The 20,977-nt window shown below is 38.8% G+C and overlaps 1 protein-coding gene across 1 annotated transcript; it reads right to left on the reverse strand.

The window, feature by feature from the left end:
* Positions 1–654: 654 nt before the first annotated feature.
* mier2 (mesoderm induction early response 1, family member 2) lies at positions 655–15,917 on the reverse strand. The gene is made up of 12 exons (XM_044362004.1): positions 14,819–15,917; positions 14,534–14,691; positions 13,444–13,557; positions 13,022–13,133; positions 11,700–11,779; positions 11,078–11,147; positions 10,623–10,774; positions 9,946–10,027; positions 7,837–7,931; positions 7,575–7,705; positions 6,102–6,244; positions 655–3,575 (listed from the first exon to the last, which is right to left on the reverse strand). Exons 2-12 carry the CDS (start codon positions 14,558–14,560, stop codon positions 3,124–3,126), a joined length of 1,458 nt encoding a protein of 485 aa, XP_044217939.1. The 5' UTR covers positions 14,561–14,691; positions 14,819–15,917; the 3' UTR covers positions 655–3,123.
* Positions 15,918–20,977: the final 5,060 nt, after the last annotated feature.

A 20,977-nucleotide genomic window follows, 5' to 3' on the forward strand; every position in this document is an offset into this window, starting at 1 on the left:
TAGTTTGGAGGCCTGAAGAAGAAAACATATCCGGTGCTTCACAGGAAAAAGGCAAAGAATAAATAAAGGTCAGAAAAACATTATGTAATTGGGTGTAGCTGAAATGTGTTTTTTTCATTTCTTACCTACTGTTAATCTATTCTTGACATTTATCTTGTGACCTCTCAGATGTGATCCCCCAGGTTGGTTGGAGTGTGTCAATGGTATAAGAGCTACATTAGGTCAGTAATGATACCTTCAAACGAGGTTGTGTTTACGTTTTTAAGAGCTATATTTAAACCATCCATAGTACTCGTGACTGAATGTTAAAGCCCTGATTTGAACATTTCTGACATTAGAGACATGATTGCACATAAATTCAAATAAATTACTTTTTCAGACAAATATTTTGAAAACACTTATCATGGTAATGGGATGAAACCACAACTATTTGAACAGATTAATGTGCACACTGAGGCACAGGCATGTTTTCTGGACCTCACTTCCCTCAAGCTTAAGCATTAATTACCAATATTTCACAATTTCATCTTGCCAACACTAACACAGCATTTAATTATTCACAATACGTCCCTGCTCAAACTTCACTTTGTGTCTCATTAACAAGTGCAGTGGTTGCATTGGCCTTCAAAATAACAAATACAAAAGCAAAACATGTTAATATTTCACCATTGTTCATTTTTAAATCATTTCGTTTTTACAAAATATAATAATTATAAACAAACATAACGGGAGCAGTACAATATATAAATTGCTAAAATAAAAAGAAAAATAAAGAATTAACAAAAAGGCAGTGACTCTACTCCTTTTCCTGCCTTCATGGTCTTGTCCTGAACCCCCCTCATGTAAACATTCAAAAGACAAAATAAACATTGATCTGAAACCAGCTTGGTTTTAAGCAGATATCACAGGAAGAGCTTGCATATTTACAGACAGAAAAAAAAGGAATAAATAGAAGGACAGATGGAAGGAACAACATGAGGCTAGATTTAAACAACCAACAAAATCCCTCCCTTCCCTGACACTTTTGCTTTACCTCTTTAGAGACAGAGTGACTAAAATATACTGACATGTATAAGAACATAGGTATGTAGATATGAATAAATACCCAAATCAAGATATGGATTGTATGAAAACATGAAAATGTTCCTAAAGAGAGTCGTCCTAAGGTTTATCCATTTGTTCTGTACAACATAATTTTGAATCATCAAATGATACTAAAACATCTTTTATTATAAACTTTGTCCACCCATATCTACTGTTTCTATTTATCATCACATCACGGTTTAGTCTACATAGACCAAATTTCTCATTTTTCAGATCAAGTAAACAGATAACATATGTACTCATTCATCTGAAAGTACCTCTGTGCTCCTGAAAATACTGTGAAACTATAAAATTCCCAAAATGCATAAGCTAACTTGAAATGTCTCTTATTGATGGGCTCCATTGTGGAACTAACGAGAAAGCTGATCAGAAGGTTGATATGTTATGCAGTATCCAATCAGGAGATTTGGACTATAAAATAAAAAATAATTAGAAATGCAAATGCATACAGATACAGTATGTGACTTTTTCAGTATATTACAGTACACAATATCTGGCAGAGGTCAGTTAAGATGCTCAAGGAAACATTGTAGAGGAAAAAGATCTCCTGCGTTTGTTTAATATGCATTATAGTTTGAATATGTCCCACTTTGACACTAAAAATAATACAATTGTACCTTTCTTCACACATCTTCACTGATTGAACGTTACTTGGATGTTGCTTCCGTGTTGTTGCTTTAATTTTGGGTTTTCAAAACACAAACCAGCTCAATGGGGCCTGTTGCAAGAAACAGGTTTACAGAGTAAAAACCCAGAACGCAACACAAATACACCAAACAGTTGTGGCTGGAAGTGGATGATGTGGTGTCTGTACTGCAGCTCAAAAGGGGGGGGATTTGCTCAAATAAACTAGAAGCTTCAAGAGGCAAGCAAAAGCAAAGAATAGTTCATTTCCATGTTAGGATGATCTTTGGACCCCAACATCTGTCATTACCTTTAGACCAACAAACACAATTAACAATATCATTTTTCTAACTGTTTGTATTTATGACACCTGTCCAGAGTGACAGCAGGTCCTGGAGATCATCAAAGTTGTAAAAACCTGAGAAACTGTGTTTGCATTCAGTGACTTACCTATCTTAGCATGTACATTTTACATTTACATGCTTTATTTCATGCCTATTCTGCATGTCAAACAGGCTCTCAATGGTACTAAATATTCAACATGATAGAAACTGTGATCATGACAAAGCACTGCACCTTTATAAATCTCTATATAAATCCTCAGGTAAGAACAAGGATGAAAACGTCCACTAAAGCAAAAGTACAAATAAAACCTGCAAAAATATTGTGCTCCTTTGTGTTCCGACACCGATCCATGTTCAAATCTCAAGCTTAGAAAATACTCTTTAGTTTCAGCTCTTTATATTTAAGCAGAATTCTTCAGGCAGATTGACTTCTGCCACAGACAGAAGTGCATGGAAGTGCAGACACATACTGACAAAGGAGAGTCCATTACAGACTCAGAAGAGGACGTTAAAATAAACTATTTTGCTGGATGAAGCTGGAAAAAAAAATTAACTGCAGCGAAACTTTCTCAAATGATGAATGAGAAAAAGTGGTTAACAGTTAACAGTGGTTAACGTTGTCCAACTTTCTTCTGTTTTAGAAAAAAGGGACTCCTACTGTAGCAACTTCTGGTTTGTTTGCATGGTCACCGCGGCTCTCATCACCTGCACTGAGCTTTTAGTATTCATTATAGCCAATCAATATTGCTGCCCTGGTGCAGGTTGTGGTAATAAACTGTTAATAAACACATAATCAACACCTGAAAGTGATTAACACACTCATCATTCCATAATAGACAGAATGTTTAAGTGTCCCAATTTAAAAAGAGGGGTCAGACAGACAAGTAACCCCCTAAGGTAGTAGGTCCATCCTTTTTCACAAAATTAGGTAAATGTACTTTTTGTCCTGGTGTCTTTCACCCCGGTGTAAAGACTGACACCAATCGTAATCTCTACTCAGAGCAAACCACGAAGAGCACCACTCAGTTTTGATTTTCCCATGTCCCTCCCTTCATTGTGTGAGAGAGCGAGGATGCTGGATGGGAGAGGGGTGCAGCAGGCTGCCAAATGCCTGGAGGTGTGACGGGAGGACAGCAGATGAGGGAGGAGAGGAACACGGCAGGCTAAATTCCACCTGCAGCCTGTGGGGGGAGTCAGTCACACCACCTGCTGCACCGCAGTCAGGGCCCTCTGAAACAAAAGGTCCACCACGCATGTGTAGCTGGAAGAAGCAGGGGCCCCGGAGGCAGTGGTCGTCATGGCAGGACGGAGGGCCCCCGCAGGTACACTGGGAGCTCTGTGGGGAGGGCTGGGACTGGAGTCGGGCTCGAGCTGAGGGACAACAACTGCCTGAGTCAGGATCCCGCAGGTCGTCCATGGGTGGCAGAGAGAAGGGACAGCCAAACAACTGCTGAGGACATCTGTCACCACACAGCTCTGACAGCCCCGTCACCAGCTCACCATCTGGACAGATGTAGAAGAGTTCATAGCATGACAGATTAACAAAATGTCTGTAACTTAAGTCATATAACATACTCCTGCTTTATTTGTTCCAGTAATGTTAACACATTGCGTATTTCATGTAGGCGTTTACAATAACATGTTTTTAAGTGCACTTAAACTCGTGTATACCCAGTGCACACTGTTCATTCAGAAAGTATTTCATCACTTTTGCTATTGAGATCAAAGCACTGAAATCCAGATTTGATAATGAATTATATAGAGATGTCGCACTATTGAGAGTTTGATTATCTTCCACTGAAAGTTAATGAGATTTGTTCCCAGTCACAACATTATTTTCTCTCTCATTGGGTGTCATGCAAGAACTTTGTCGTAATCTTATCCTAAATCAGTCTTACTTTTATTCTGTGAGACTTTCTCATACGAGTGTTCCAAGTCGGATTTACTCAACTCTCTTAACTGGACAAAGTTATCATAAATTGTTTGTTTCAGCCTGATGAATGCCACCTGTTCATGAGTAGGTCCATGTTTGTAAGATTTTATCATTAGCATAACAATGCCATATAAGGTTAAGTGTTGATTGTTGGTAAGATGTCGAATTTAGCAGTGCGGGTATTGGTATAAGTAAACCCTAAAATATTAGTTAAAGAAAATATTAGAAGTAGAGCTGACAACAACATTTTATAAGAGCACTGTGACAGAAATAAAAGGGGAAAATACAGTCTGACATGAAGTCAGATGCTGAAAAACATCTTGCTGTAGTGAAGCGTTCCATGGCTAATATGAGAGGGAGTCAAAGGGAAGTCTACAGTAGGTGATGTTACCATCAGGTGCAACACATGACACTGGACAGAGACCTGCAGACCCTGAGGAAGCTGTCAAAGTTTCCTCACATCTACTTAAATTTATAAGTTGCTGTGCTGAAAGATGCCAATAAAAAATGATAAAAACTTAAAAAATTTAAAAAAACTCATGATGATGATGAAATGAACATGATGTTAATTTTGCATTAAGTTTGTCTAGTTACACTGGTTCATCTAGTATAACTAGACAAAAATATTAACTAGTTTGTCCAGTTAATATTCTAGTTCGAGGAAAAAAAATAGCAAGAAAACTAGAAATACCGCCTCGTGGTTGTATGCAATAAAAGGTATTAATTGCATTTTCCTTGTAAGTGTTCACATGTTTGGCCAATAAAGCTGATTCTGATAGAACACAAAGTTGTACTCATGACAGTAGACGATGCTTCAGATATGGATGTTGGCCAAATTCTAAAATGTGGATGCTTCACACACATCTTCAACCCAGCAGCACAGAAGATCTATACAATCACCAGTTTCAAGGTGGGCACCAAGATTAGTGTCACCAATTCAGTATCTGACCAAATGTGAAATATAATCACAATCTCCCCTTCTGTTCCTGAGTTATAGCGTTAAATAATGGCCAGAAAAGTGTTTTTGCAGAACATTATGATGTCATAGTGAAGTTGACCTTTGACCTTTTAGATATAAAATATCACTTCATCATTTTATTCTAATAGACATTTGTGTGAAACTCATAATTAACGTATGAATTCTTGAAATATGGCCAAAAACGTGTTTTGGGAGGTCACAGTGACCTTGACCTGAGTTCTTGCATGAGGCCCATTCTCTCTTCCAGCCCTCTTTACCTGCAGGCCCAGCCTGCTTTCTGTGGCCTGTCTGGACCGAGGTCATGGCTTTAAGAGAAAGCGGGGAGTTCGTCTGCGCCGGGGGCGGCCCTCCTCCTCTGGAGCACCATGTCAACAGTTGTGCACCACACACCCACACATACACACACACACACACACACACAAAACACACACACACAAACACAAACACGAAACAAGACACACAAGAAGCAAGAAAATAATGGGGGGAAACAAAAGAGGGGAGATAACACATAAAAATGATTCATAACGTAAGATAATGAATACTTGATTTAAAAAATGCAAACTATGTGATCAAAATAAGAAATTAAATAGACAAAAATAAAATTCATAGTGATGTATGTGTAACATGATGGATAGCAGAAAATGATACGATTTGGAAAATGTGCCTGACATGGTATATATGGTTTATACATAGAATGATGGGTGAAGATCACAACTTCCTGACTGATTTCCCCACAATTATTTTGCCCTTCAAACTAAACCCTTGAGGCACACTGAGAGAAAACAAAGCTCAGCGCTCTACAGTATGACCAGCTTCTTCTTCAAATGGAACTGTGATTAAATATGTGGAAATGCTCTTAGCCTTTACTGTTTATGTGCCTCTTTTAGTTAGTCAGGTCTTACTGTGAACATGAGGTCATAGGAATAATATTTCCGGTCACCTTTGCTCTTTTATTGATTGCTTGTTATGTCAGTGACTGATAAGAGAGGCAAATTATTCTACTGTGACAAGTCACTTTAATGCTGATCAGAGTCAATTTTGGCAACAGATTCCAGTATCTGAGCCACCACAGGAGGTGCCTACAGAGACTATTACTGTTACTTGATCACAGTTTTACCTTGTTTGTCCAGGTCCAGGCTCGACTGTGGAGGTAACGGGGACTCCAGCTTTCCAGGGCCCATGGAGCCATGAGACAACAAGCCAGGGGAATTATTTCTTCCCTCCATCTCCCCAACCTCCCCATCCTGGTCTCCATCCTCCCTGCAACACATAACACAACTGCTATCAGCACATGAAAGCATGTTAACAGTTGGAGGCTGTTATGGGTGACAGAACTTTAAGTTATCAAGACACAGTTTCAGATTGAAAACATAAAGTGCAGAGGAATAACACATAGGTGAAGTTACTATTACTTGGGCTCAAAATTCCAAGCAATAAGCATTACAAGTCCCCCCTCTGCATCCTGTTTTTTTCCAAAGGGGCTTCTGACGCAGTAGAAAGCTGTTCTACTTGTTTTTTTGTAATTTGGGTGAACTGACCCTTTAAGGTGACTGGCAGAAGTGCACTTATTATACAAACATAAGTATGAATTCCAGTTAAGAGGCTTTGCTTCCACAGGATAACAGAAGAAAACAAACCTTCAAAAGATGAGGAGGGATTTTTTTAATGACAAGATGCCAAGTGGTTTACTGTTGGAATAGTTATGATTATGTGAAGCTACTAATGGGAATTAATAAATAAACAGACAGAAAACAAAAAAGCACTGAAAGAGGTTCTCAGAACACCACTGTTATAGATTTAATGGGAAGTTCATAAGAGCACTGCAGGTGCAAAAATCTTTAAGTCATAGTCTAAGTCATAGTTGGAGATGACTCAGCTTTCCATGATTCATATTCTCCTTCGGCATTGTGGTATATTGAATAGATGAGTTCTTCTATGAGATCACCAAGGTCAGACGCATATTATATGATGATCAGTTGGAATCACTGACTGTATATAAATACAGACATCATGACAGCTCCCCAAAAGTGAAGCCAAAACATCTTGATCGCCCCCTTGTGGCTGGATGCAGTATAGGTCATAAATCCCGCCGCCTTCATGTTAGCGGATGGGACATGAGCCTAACTAAACAAAATCAAAGTACATGTCAAATAAATTTTTTCCCAAAGAGGATTTCTGTTGTTTTAGGTAGCTGATGTTTGTCCAAATGCTCATTTTTCTGATAAGTTTGTTTTTAATTAGTTATGTGACGATATAAAAAGGGGGTGTGACGTCATGACATTGACAGCCGCTCTCAAACCTCCATCAGATGGCAGGACAGCTGAGGGAGACAAGTCTCGCGGGGCATCATCTTGCTGCCTGACTACTGCACAGACTCTGGCTCCAAATGATATCACACACGCAAGATTGCATCTCCCGGAAAGGAGATATTTTGGCTTCACTTTTGCAAAGCCGCAGGATGTGGAGGCGCATCATCCATCTTTATGTACAGTCAGTGGTTGGAATCTATTGCCCATTTGCCTGTTTTCCCTCTCTATATATGTATGTGTGTGTATATGAGTTTTTCTGTCCCTTTCCCAGCAGTACTCACGTGCTCCCTGATTGCAGGCTGTATTTTTTGCGGCTTAGCCTGGTGGTTTGTTGGGTAAAGTACTCGTGACGGTCAGACTTCTTCCACATGTAGTAATACTCCACACACTCCCCCACAGAGCGGGTTCGTACCTGAGGAGAAGGAAAACTTTTTCTTTGCTTGTTTGCTTAGAGGGTAAATCATCTGTAGGGTTTAGACAACAAACTTCAACAGAATTCAACAGATTCAACAGAAAAATGTCAACACTCTCCAGAGCACTCACCTTATTAGCCTGAATGAGGTGGAAGTTTTTCCCGTAAACTCTATAGCCATGTTCAAAGTTCCTACACTCCTCCTCACTCCAGGCACACAGCTCTTCTAAAGAGTGAGAAGAGTATAATTTTCACTTTAAATTATTTTTAATTAATGGATGCAATTATGGCTACAGTACATGAAGTGAGGTTGTGATTAAACTGACATAAACCAATACACAAAACAATATGGCAAGTTTCAAAAAAGTACAACTAAAAACAATTGGGGTTCCATTTTATGTATTTATTAGTTTGAAAAGTAAGATCTTTGTTTCCATTTTGTAGTTTTTTCCCCCACATAATCCAAACTGCAGCCATGGTCTTGGATATACATCAAACTGGAGCCTCACTGCTGAATCAGAGGCCACAAGGCTGTTACTCTTCTGCAGTGCTGAAGTCAGCAGCTGTGTTACACTCAGATGGTATTGAAGATGGTCATATTTTGCAGTATCCTCCACAGAAAATGTTTTTATTGGGCTCAGATGTGGCTGTTAATGTGTTCTGCACTACATTGACTTCAATTAATGTGTTCAGGCATTCAAACGAGTTTACCTTCCCTTCACCAGTTTTCTTGTGATGGATGTGATTTTGTATCTGCTGAATCTGTGGAAAGTGTGTGCTGGTGCAAACCCGCAACTGCAGATTTAGTTCACTAAGTTTCAGAAACGTGTCACTTCATGAGGAAGTTGTTATCTTTAAACTTGAGGGCAAACTCGTTCCCTTCTTTTTCCATGAAGATTATAATGTCATCTGCATGCAGTTTAAACACCCTGGATCGCAACTTCCTCCGTGACAGTCATCATGACTTGCTTTGGAATAAAAAGCAATTTCATCAGTTCCCATTTAAAAAAAAAACCCACATTCAATTCACATTCACAAAACACTTTCATATACTTTTCTTTGGTAATATTGTTTGTCACTACATTGCTCAGCTCAGGATTAAGCTGTTTGGATATAAGCACCTTTTTGTGCATCACACACTGACTTCACTGTAGGAGTCCTGTCCTGTCTGTGCAGATCCTCACTAAGTTCTCCAAATTCATATCAGCTTCTTTCACAGAAATAAAAACCAAATTCTCCTTTAAATCTGCATCAACAAATTTAACATAGATGATCAATTAACAGCCTTTGTAGCTGTCAGTTGTTTTGTCCATCTATAGAGCAAAATGTGCCTCTGATCTTGTCAATAAGCTCCTGCTACTTTTTGCATGAAATGCATAAATGCAGCGGTATTGTTTGACAAAGAGAGAGAGAGAGCTTTCAGTCTGTTTGGTTAGTTTAGTAAGTTATTGCTTTATCCATAAGGACTGAAATCCAGCAGGTAAGACACTGCAGCGTGATAACCTCCGTGTTGTAGGAAGGAAGAAATTTGCTCTGCATAACAGTTTTGTAGCTTCTTTCTGAAGAAATCAATAGGTTTGTGCTCAAGATGTTAAGTCTCCAAGTGGAGTCTCAACGTTATTGGCTTTAAAGGATAATTTTTCAAGTCCGGCCTAAAACAAAAGTCAGGTGCCCAAATGAACATGATACGTTTATCTTGCTGTAATCATTCCTTCTATTCACTGCTACTAAAAAGACTAACTGTGGAAGATATCTACTTTATATGACTAATCAGGCAGCTGAAACCTCATATTAACTTCAGATAAACTTTTAAGTACATTTATGCTCAAAACGAGGACTGTAGATTTTCTCCCCCATCACTTACATTGTGAGCATATTTGGAGGAGATCTTCTAATGGTCAGTATGAACAGGAGGAATGATTACAGCAACGAAAACCTGTGTCAATGTTCATATGAACATCTGACTGTTGTTTTAAGACAGATTTGAAAAATTGTGACCCTATCCTTTAACCTGCCAATAGCTAATATTTTGAGGCATGCAAAGTGTTGTGGTCTGTCTCCAGCACAAATGTGTCCCTGAGAGGACACGTCCCCCACACTGGGAATCACTGAGCTTTACTTTTGCTTATTGAGTCAAATATGGATTAAGTTTGTTCCACAGCTGTGAGATTTTGAAAGTTTTTAAGTAAGTATGATAGCAGGTTGGAAAAAGTACTGTAGGACGACAGGAAGTTTCTTACCACTGAACACTTTCACATTGAAGCGTAATCGTCTCAGTGCCTCTTCTGCATTAAAGTTGCATTTCACGAGTTCATACAGTGCCTAATGTAAAAAAAAAAAATTTTTAAAAAAAGAATGAGCAAAAAGGGTTACACTGTCACAAAGGGAAACAACAGCTGCAAAACCTGACCTCTATCTTTACACTGAGTGGAATACAGAACAAACTGTCCACTAACAAGCACTGACCACAGCAGAAGCCATGGTCCAATATTATTGTATTTACTATACTATACCTACTATGTAGGTTCATAATTCTGAAGGGAAGATGTGGATTAATTAGACCTGTTGAGCTTGAAGATAATTGGGAGGTGGTTTGTGATAAAGGAGGTACAACTATTATCAAGTCAACTGTAAAGTCATTCAGTATACAGTATGAGATAGAAGCAGACCCCTGTCTATTCATAACTACCAGTTTCTTTCAAACACCTTCAAACAGCATGTCCTCTCTACTATTGAACACATAATCTTTTGCAGTGTCTTTCTGGGTTATTTAAGAATATTGATAAATTATTTTAGCATTTGTAACGGGTTAAATTCCAGAGTCACTCTACAAACAGCAGCACAGCTGGAATACACTACAGGCTCTCCAAAGATGGTGTCCTCGTCTGGGATGCAATGTCGAGTTACTGTACAGTACCTGTTCGTTGTCTCGGACAGTGTCTCCGTGCATTTGTGTGTAGGCTGACCCCTCCTGGCCATGTGGTCTCTGTGCATTCAGCAAAAAGTTCTCCACTTCCTGCACCGACAGTTCCCCTGGCCTCCACAACAACTGGTCCTCACTGTTGTAGGCTGGACGCAGAGAAAGAGGGAGAGAGAAGAGAGCGAGATGCAGCCGAATGGACAGAGAGAATGAAAAGTTGGGAGGGGGTGGAGGAAGAGAAAACTGATTAAGACAGAAAAAGAGATGATGATGGGTAGATAAAGATGTGTTCGGCTTTTTCACCGCCGGTGGGAGTCGCCAGAAATGTTCTAATTCTACAGAGGAGCTTTAATCATCTGAAATGACTTTTATTCAGACAACATGTTTAGACTTAATCTACATAAATTAGCAGTTAAAAACTTTGTAGTAACATGATCTTTCTAGTTGCTTACCTCTCTCTTGGTAGGTATACGGACTGAGTGGAGGGATTTTTGCCTGGTACATAGAGCCAACCATGATCTCCTATGAAGGAAATCGAAGACACAGTCAGTCATAGTTAATAAGCAATATGTCATGTATGCTTTTAAAAGTGTTGAAATATGTGCTGTGTGTTAGGATCCTTCAGACAGACCCCTACTGGAGAGAAAGTAATTAATTTAAGATTATCTTTTGTCACTGCCTGTTGGTTTTGTGAGAGGTGCTTTCTGCGATTTTCTCTCCATTTAAGAAATTCAAACTGCAAAATACACTAGGCTTCATGTCTTTTTGACTAAAACTGACTCAGAGTCAATTGAGTCTGAATTGGAGAAGGAGGTTGCGCTTAAAGAATGGGATTCGCAGTGGAGTGTTAAACCCAAGATCTAGAGAGCACGTTCTAAAAATATGAAAATGTAGCACATCTCAATTTTGTGAGCCAAATAAACAAGTGAAATGTAGTATTTTGTCCTCCTTGATTAGAAATTTGAGATGTACCACCTTTTCATATTTTTGGGACAAGTCATTGGAGTCTATTTCAAACAGCTACAGTGATCATAAGATGTGTGTTGTGTGTCCTTGGTGGCCTTGTAAGCCTACCTTGTGTTCTTCATTGGAGGGAATAGAGGCATCATCGGAGTCCTCATCTGATGAGCTGACTAATGTGTCTTTGTCTCCACCTGAGATAAAACAAATCCATGTGACTGTTATCTTCAATTTCCAACTTAACTCAGCAGACCTTTGTGTTTCATTCCACAGCGGTGCAGGCATTCTTAAAACTTTTCTACTGATTTTTCTGCTGACAACTGACAATATTTTTTCCTCAAACAACATTCTTGAACATCTGATTGGTTTTATTTTTCAGTTTATTATTAACCATTATTCCACTAGGTAAGTCCAACTGAGATTAATTTTTTTTTTTTTAATCAAATAAAACATGGCCCCTGCAGCAGTAGGTAGCACTGAAAGTAATGGAAAGACATGGTGAACATAATAAAAATAAAAATACAACATATTTAAAAACAAAATCCAGGAAGTCTTGCTAGATATTTGTCCTTAAGTGGTGCAGACAACCATGGAAAAAAACTAAGACACTGCGTCTTCAGGTGAAATAATATAGTGAATTTATTCTTTGAGCGTAGGCAATCAAGCAGGCTAGCGCTCAAAGTCTTCATCAGGGTTCCTGATGAGACTACTTTTACCTTCCCTCACTAAAGAGCACCTGTCATATGGGCCATCAGAACCATGCAGTGCTTCCTCCTCCTGTTGTAAACCGCAATATATCTAACTCAGTATAAAACTAAATTCAGGATAAAGCAGCAAAAATAAAAGAAAAAAAAAAATCAAAGACGAAGAACAAAGAACCTCCTCTATTTTACCTTACTATGCGCTCAGTTAATCTTGATAAATACAGACGTAAATGCAGCATACCTGTCATATATTCAGTTTTTATGATATTTTGTGGACTCAGCACTAATACTGTCTCTACATTCAAATAGAATCACTACCAGGAGAAGGCTGTTAGATTATATTTAAAAGAAAATATTTAAACCTCCTGCAGTTCAGAAATGTTTGAGTGATTTGACATGATTCAGTCTTGTGGGCAGAAGACACACATAGCAGTACAAGGTCCCATGTCACAATATGCAGAAACACACCAATCAATAACAAGCTGTAGTCTCAGCAAAGCACCAATAATTTAAAACTGAACTCAAAGAAAAATACTCAAACAAAAAGAGACTTCATGAATTTCCTCTCCTTCAGTACAACTGTTCACAGCTTCATAAGAAAATGGCCAACGGAAAATGGAGTGTGCGGGTGGGTCTGAGGCCCTGAATGAAAACGTTTCAGCCAACCCTCCATCTTAGATCATTTGAAATGTCACGAAGTCATGTGTAAATGTTCGTCTTCGTGTGACTCACCTTGCAGGCGGCGGAGCAGATCTGAGGTGTTTGAGGTGACTGAGGGGGTGAGATCATCGGCTGATGATTCCTCTTCCTCCTCCCCAGGAAAGAGGTCCTCAGTTATTTGATCCTGAACAAGAGAAATAAAGAACAAAAGAATAGCACAATATTGCAAAGCACAGGAAAGAACAGTAGACCAGAATACACTAATCATGCTTCATTTATCAGTGATCTTCCTTGGATTCCCATGTTGTTTAATGTTTGTACATATCATATGTATCTTTTGACTGACCGAATCCCAAGCACTTCATTCTGTAGTGATTTCTAAATGTAAATTCAACCAATCAAATCACAAATGGCCAAAATGCTAATAAGGAAAGTGAATTAGGAGATGAATGAGGCCCCTAGTATGTGCTGATATGCTTCAGCTTGTATCTCACCTTGTCCAGTGTCATGTCTGGCAGGCTGGCAGTCAGGTGACAGGTCTCCTTCTCTGGATCTGACACTGTGTAGCCATACAGAGCCAGCAGCTCCTCCAAGGGAAGCTCACTAGCCTACAACGAAGGGAAACAGCAACAGGTGGAGGGAGACGGTTGGGAAAAAGAGGGAAGGAAACCACAGGAATATTCAAATTACTTCCACATTTCTTGAAAGTACCGTCCGCTAGACATCTCAAGGACATTCTCCTTAACCCAAACAACTCAGTTTGCAGTTACTGAGAAGTGGCCAAAACAAAGGCATTCCAAAAATGCACAAGGGACAAATGCCCCTCAAGTTTAATTGACAACCAAGGAAATATGAGACAGTAGCATGGACAAAAAGAATAAATGGAAAACCATAAAGCTGAACTGTGAGGTGAACACATCACATCCAAATGTGGATACAGTCCATAAACTAGGAATCTGTTTCAAGAGGCACGTTTACTGATTTATCTGGGTAACTTTGCTGAGTAAGACCCAGAACACATCAGTCAATGTATCAGATTTGAAGGTGTTTTTTTATTGTTTGCTTTGTATTTTGTGGTAAAGCAAAGCTACTAACTGTATCTGTTCATTTAAAAAATAAAAAACTAGAACCAGAGCTAGCCTCAAAACAGTCAAAAATAAACTATTAAATAGAAGTTTGACCAACAACTTTGAATAATCCCTTTGAAATTCTGTATAGATTGCAAATAATGACACACAAATCATTGCTACATGATGGAAACATGATGATAAATGATTACAGTAACCAACACTATTGACTTGGGAATGTTTTAGTTGGCACCACTCCACCAAAAGCTACAGTAAATATCAGAAGGGAGAGACAGTGACACTAAGTGGTGTCTTCTTGTCTTAAGTCAATGGGTTTTCTGCCTGCAATATATAAACATGTGTCATTCATATCTATTTTATCTGTTCATACTGAAATAAGATAACTGTAGTTACTGTAGTTTGCATAATCACAGAAAGATATTTCATTGAAGAGATTGTGGCTTTTATACAGCAACTAACTTAGACATAAACAACACATGGCAGAGCTCGACCATACAGTGTGGGATTGCGCTGCCATCTTCATGGGGCGAGGAGAGTTCTCCTCCAACTCCTGTTAAGACTTCTGCTTCTCCTGCTGAGGGTCTTCATTGCTGTACCTCAGGATCTCCACTAGGCCACGACCTCCACACTCAGGTTCAGAGGCCTTTCACCCACCTACAGACACACACAGACAGCCACACCTTTGTACGAGCATTCAAAGTCATGTAAAACAGCGTGGGGACGCATTACAATAGGGCAGCACATTCCTCTGTGTACATGTGGTGCTCGTGCACACACTTACCACACACAAACAACATATGAGGGATCAAAGAGTGGCTGATCCTGGCTCATCCCATTACAGAGCAGGTGACTTCTGATTAAAAACACCCTTTTTTTAACTCCTGGGACCTGCTATTGGGACACACATGGCTGATACTCTGCAATAGATTGTGGCACTCAGTTGCAACTTCAATATAACCATATAGAGTTTTTTAATTTTATTTCTAACAGAATTATTATAACACTTTATACTCATAATACTTAATATTTATGTAATATTCCTCTTAAATGATAATATATTACAGATAACAGTTTTTCATATGAGATGACAGCACATCTTCATCATATCAAACTGTTTTTTTCAATCCAGGCTTTGGGCTAAAGTAATTAAGACAAAGAGGGACATGTGTCTGATGAAGACAGTTGAGGCCACATTAGAGTTCAGCACAGAAGTGAAAAACTTGAAAAACTTTAGGGGGGGTGGTGCAGCTGTGGAGAGGCCATTGAGGATCCAAACAATCCCACCCCAGTTCATACAGACTGCCAACACTCACTGAATTAGATTACACTTCAAACGACTCTAGTTTGGACAAAGAAGTGGTAAAAGTCCAGTGAAAAGCTAAATATTCATGCGGCGTGTCTCTCCCAACCCGTCGGGCGCTGTCTGTCTGACCAGGGGCGCTTTCCTGTGACTTGGTGCTGAACGTCTCTTCCTCTCTCCGGCTCACTACGAGTGGCACAAGAAGGAAATAACTAGTTCTCAATATTTCCGAAAGCGAGGCTCGGAGTTTACCACCGCCGAGTCATGTCATCTCTCCCAACTTTTTCGCCAGGGCGCACCTGAAATAGTTCAGCACCACCGTGTTAGACCCCGCCGGGCACCCTATTGTTTCCTACGGCTTTACTATCAAGGCAGAGGGAATGGCTCTTTAAAGGCAAGAACGCGGAGAGAGGCGATACGCCGGAGAGGTTCTCCATTTCTTCCTCCCCTTCCCAGTTTAAAACCCGCCGTAGCTCTCTTTCACCCGGCGTTCAGCGGCCGGCGAGACCGCCGACAGCCGCGGGTACCGCATGGAGTGACACAAGTCTTACAATCGGTCCAGTTTCTCTATCATTTGGGTCATTACATTCCTCGTTTTCGCTCACTTACCTCCGCCATTCCGTTTCTGCGCAAGCTTGCCTATTGCCCGGATGTTGTAGCCGAGGTCTGCTCGTCTGTACTGCTCCGTTTATTGCCGCAACGATTCAGCAGCAGACTGTGTTACAGTTTTAAATCGAGCTATTTCTAAGTAATTTTTCTATTTTAATCTCCCCGACAGCTTGCATTTGAGAATTTCCCCACAGTTTTTAATAACAGTTTTAAAACCTCCCTCACACTTTCGGTATCAATTCAAAACTTCTGCTCTTATCTCATTTCATATTTTTTTCTAACATGCGACTTTAAAACAAAAAAAAGATGGTTTCATATATTCCAGTGCTCATTCTTTCTTTTATAGGCTGTAAATATTGGCATAAGCCCCTCGTGTTGCCCCTCTGTCTTGTTTAAACAACAGGTTGACAGTGCATACTCAAATGAAATTTAAGTGACACCCCTAAACCAAAAGTATGTCCATGGTTGCATACTATATGGTGAGACTATAAGATAAATGAGGGAGGGGATAGGACATGGCCAAGGCAGATAAAGATATAGGCTAAGGCTCTGTCTGTCCACAGCCAATGACTGCTTCCAGCTCTCCAGAGATATGACATGCAGAGTCATATGTTAACCACACGTGACATTGTTCAAGCACAGCATACAATATAGATCATATGATGATGACTAATCCGTCATATGTAGGCTGTAGGTTAAAGTTTATAAAAGATTTGATAAGAGTCAGGTGATACAAGTGAAGAGACACAAACTGTAGGGCATGTGGATAGATGAAAAACAAAAGACTAAATGTAAACAAAAAGGCACAAATACTACAAAAATAATAAAGTCTCTTGTTTAATAACTTACTTTTACCCATTTAAATGATAATACTTGCTTAGAGGATTTCCTCTGTCACTTTGTACTACTGTAGGATAAACTGTAAACATTTTGGATCTTCATTTACACCTCCATTTTCTTATTCATGACCATAAGCTTATAAAAGTTTATTGATCCAAATATAAAACCAGATAAAAGAGGAAATGATGCAGTGAAGCTAGGAAAACACACCCCTGGTCTTCAATGTATATCAACATACTGTAGTTCCTCAACAGCTACTGTAGATCTTATTTTAGAGACAGTTTTGGTCTGTATGGATCGTAGCCACAGGCTCGGGCGCTCCCCTTTCCAAGAAGACAGAAGAGTTATAATATACATGTAGATGTACTAGATTCATAAATAAGTTAATGGCATTCAATAAAGGATTTCTCATGAATAAACACTACATGAGGGCTTTGTGCATTTAACAAAATAACTTTTCATCATTTCCAAACCACCCTCATTCCTCAGTTAGAGGACGCTTGCTCACTGTTGCCTCTGTTGATTCTTGTGTTTAATGTACTTTATTAAAAGTAAGTGTTTATAATTTGGAATTAATAATGCACAAGGAAAAGTACACACTTGTAAAATGATTTTTTTTTTTTTTTAAAGGGCCTCTTTCCACCTGTCAACACAACCTGAGTGAAATGGTCATTATGTGTCAAAAGGTATGGCAGAGAAAAGAGCAGCGTTTGTGCACAACAAAAGGCCAAACCACACAGAGAAAACAGAATAAAGCACATTTGTCTAGAGAGAGAGATTGTGGTTGCATGGCCTGGATTTTCTATTTAGGGAGCCAGGTCTCTTTTATGGTACTTTTTATGAATGAATCTCATGAGTTAGGTGTGTGCCCCTTGAGAATGTTTTTGTGAACGTTTTATGTGTGAGTGTCTGCATGTACAGGCAGTAAAATAACTCAGTTCAGCGCAGAGTGAGCTTGTCTGAATTGCATTCAAATTCCAGATGCAACTGGTGCTTAAAAATATTGCAGGTGGTTTTGACAGTTTGTTGCACTATAAGGATTTGAACACTAGATAAATAATAAACAGGATGTACAGTAGAGGACAATAGATATAAACCTCCTGGAAATAATTTCAGAAAGTAAAGATGCTGGTGAGAGAAAATGGCTCTTTTTAAATATCTAAAATCATCAGTCGCATAGCTGGAAATTCACCTTCAACATCGCATTAATCCGTATATACCACAGTACATAGCATCACATCTGCTTTTTAAATTTGATGCTGTATCACACAACAAATTATTTCATTACTTCTGCTCATATTAACAAGTGTGTGAGAGGTTTAGGTGTAAACCAGGCTGGATCAAGACAGTCTATAAAGTGTTCATCAACAGGCAGCTCCCCTCACTGGGCGACCTCTCCTCTTTTTCATTGCTCCCCAGTGAAAGAGTTTTAGGAGGGTCAAGCTGGGACACTGTGTCGTGTCCTCTGTTTCTGCAGGGGTCTTTAACCGTGTGTGTGTGTGTGTGTTTTGTGTGCGTAAGAAAAGCTGTTCATGAAAAGGGCAATTGAATGTTTTTGTAAGGCTTTATTGATGGTATATACTGTGTGTTTTGACTCTTTCAAGAGGAGCAAAAAGGCTAATTTGTAACAGTTTAGACTACCGTCCACTATGGACTAATTGCACTATGGTTTAGGGTACCAGCAGACCCAGTACAAAACTGAACTGTAGGTACAGGGGAAGAAGACAAAAGGCTCAGAAGGAAGGCCTGACAATTTGCAGTTATGATATTACATCATGATATTACTGTAATATTACTAACAACACTTAGTGTGGGGAAAAATGGGATAATAATTAAACAGTAACTTAAGAGAAACTTAAACTGTAGAAATGATAAACTTTAACTGACAATTACGATGTTCTTATAGTAAAAGTGGGGTTACTTTCAAGTTGCGAATAATACATTTACAAAATGGTCAAAACTCATGGTCCACTTGCCAGCTTTTCCCAGAGCTTTCAACCATACCACACAGTTTTCATCCACAGATGGGGTTTGACACAGTAGTTCTTATGATTTCATCCATAGCACTTTTAGGACTTCTCGTCCATGGTGGCTTATAAGTTAGGCGTGGAAATGTATTATTTCTCCTTGAATAGTTTGACAAAACAAACCCAATTTAAGCTTCACTTACTAGCTTTGTCCACAGCTTTCAACCATTTCAAAACATGACGAGAAGTCCTCAAGGTTGTATGAATAAAATCATACTGAGCTTCCACATGAACAGAATCATCTTAATGAGCTCCATCCACTAATGAATACTGTGTAATACAGTAGAAAACTCCAGAAAAAACAAGAAAGTTAACCTTGAGTCGGGATTGTTTTGTTAAAGTATTATTTCAGAATTTCAATATTTATACTCACTTAGCAAAAAAAAGCTTCAGTAAAAAAATGCATTGTAAGTTCTAATGTTTTTTATTGGTTTAGTTGTTTATCCTGTGTAATTATTAAGTTCCTGTTAAATAACTAAATTATTTTGTTATTGGAAAATAATACAAGAAGTGTTGGTAAAGGGGGTACTGAGGAATCTATAAAATAGCTCCACTTTATAGTCGTAAAATGAGGAAATAATCACTTACTAAAGATAGTGTAATGAAGACAGAAGCTAATGCAAATACAGTCACCTTAATGCACAGATATACAGTATGTGCCTGAGTATTTGTGTCGATACAATATGAAGCTGGTTTTGTAATTGTATATGTGTCCTGGCATAATACAGTAGTGTGACATCCATTAGTAAGGGGCTTTGAGTTAAGAGGTCCTTAGACATCTTCTGTAGTATATGTAATGATAAATCAGTGAGGAGAACCCACAAACTCACAGAAGGCTGCTGAACTCAAGGGGAGTACAGTATAATTAAATATACATGGGGATGCCTACATAGAGAGTTTATTAAAAACACACAACTTTTCATGTTTTTTTTTACCTGTCTGAGTTGCAGTAGATAATTTTGATACATTTTTTTCATACTCATATTTTATTTTACTTTGTCGTAAAGTGGGTCGTTATAGTACAATTTACAGCATCCAAACAGTTCTTCATATCCTCTAACTGCAGTGAAGACTTCAGTTAACGGGGTTCAATATGGAGAAGCTCTACATGTGGCTGATAACAGTAGTCTAGTGCATCATGGGGAACTGAACTGAACCATAACCCATGACACCCTGCTGTGGTAGGCAACACTACCTGTTTTCTAAAGGATGAAAGGCAATGTGAAACAGTGTTTATGCCTGCCTGCTGATTTCAGTTTTAAAATGAGCAAAACAGGCTCTTATGTTATTTTATGTGTTTCTCCTTTAATCCCATTTTCATTGCATATTCCCATCTTTCTAGTCTTCTCTTATTCTGTACTCTAAAGTGTACTGTATGTTCTACGGTATCACATTCCAGCATGGTTGTCTTCATTAATCAGCCTGTGGTTTATTAGACTTAGTGGTAGTGTATTCAGAGCCTCCATGACTTATTTGCTTAAGAGAGAGCAGAAAGACAAAGGAATGCAGACACACAGAAGACAATACAAACACAATACAAACTGAGACCTGTAAACATTCACAAATAAAGTTGTTTCCATTGACTCTCTTACTCTTTAGTAAGTTGTATTTGCTTTAATTTTTTTTTTTAATTTTTGCTTAAATAAATGCAATACAACAAATTAACTCTGCTGTGAATTGACAGAGGTTTGTGAGTGATTGTGGTGGTGATGCATGTGTGGTTAGGATGGTTAGATGAGTGAGTGTGAAGGATGATCACAAGAACAAATATTCTGTATCACCTTTTTCCTGGAGTCCTGTGTCTGAGTCACCGTGGCAACCACTGAGCTGTCACAGGAGTCTGCCACAAAGTGAGATGTTGTCCATAAGTCACAGAAAAATGTGATCCATTCATGGGGCATCCATGCATGCCAACATGTGATATGTGTTTCATAATTAATCTTTATCACTATTTATGCCTAATCTGTAAGACATAAAGTATTTAATGGACTTAATTGTGCTTTAATAAATGTCGAATAAAGTTGTCTGTATATCTACATATGTCTATGTTATGTAACTGGGCAAAGGTGGTATTTGGAAAACCCATTGTGTAATTAAAATTAGCTTTAAAGACTGCACTGTATGGCATCATTGATAGAAATTGTATCCAAAAAAGTATGTTTTC

The sequence above is a fragment of the Thunnus albacares genome, chromosome 9 (genome assembly GCF_914725855.1).
Source record: "Thunnus albacares chromosome 9, fThuAlb1.1, whole genome shotgun sequence".
Taxonomy (NCBI): Eukaryota; Metazoa; Chordata; class Actinopteri; order Scombriformes; family Scombridae; genus Thunnus; species Thunnus albacares.

What these genes read in the sequence shown, in the direction of transcription:
- mier2 (XM_044362004.1), bottom strand. Translation starts at nt 14,560, where the DNA reads ATGAAGATGGCAGCGCAATCCCACACT. An exon ending in CCTCCAATGAAGAACACAAG is followed by an intron (nt 11,148 to 11,699) that starts GTAGGCTTACAA and finishes TTTCCTTCATAG; the next exon opens with GAGATCATGGTTGGCTCTAT. An exon ending in CTGTCCGAGACAACGAACAG is followed by an intron (nt 10,028 to 10,622) that starts GTACTGTACAGT and finishes TTTTTACATTAG; the next exon opens with GCACTGTATGAACTCGTGAA.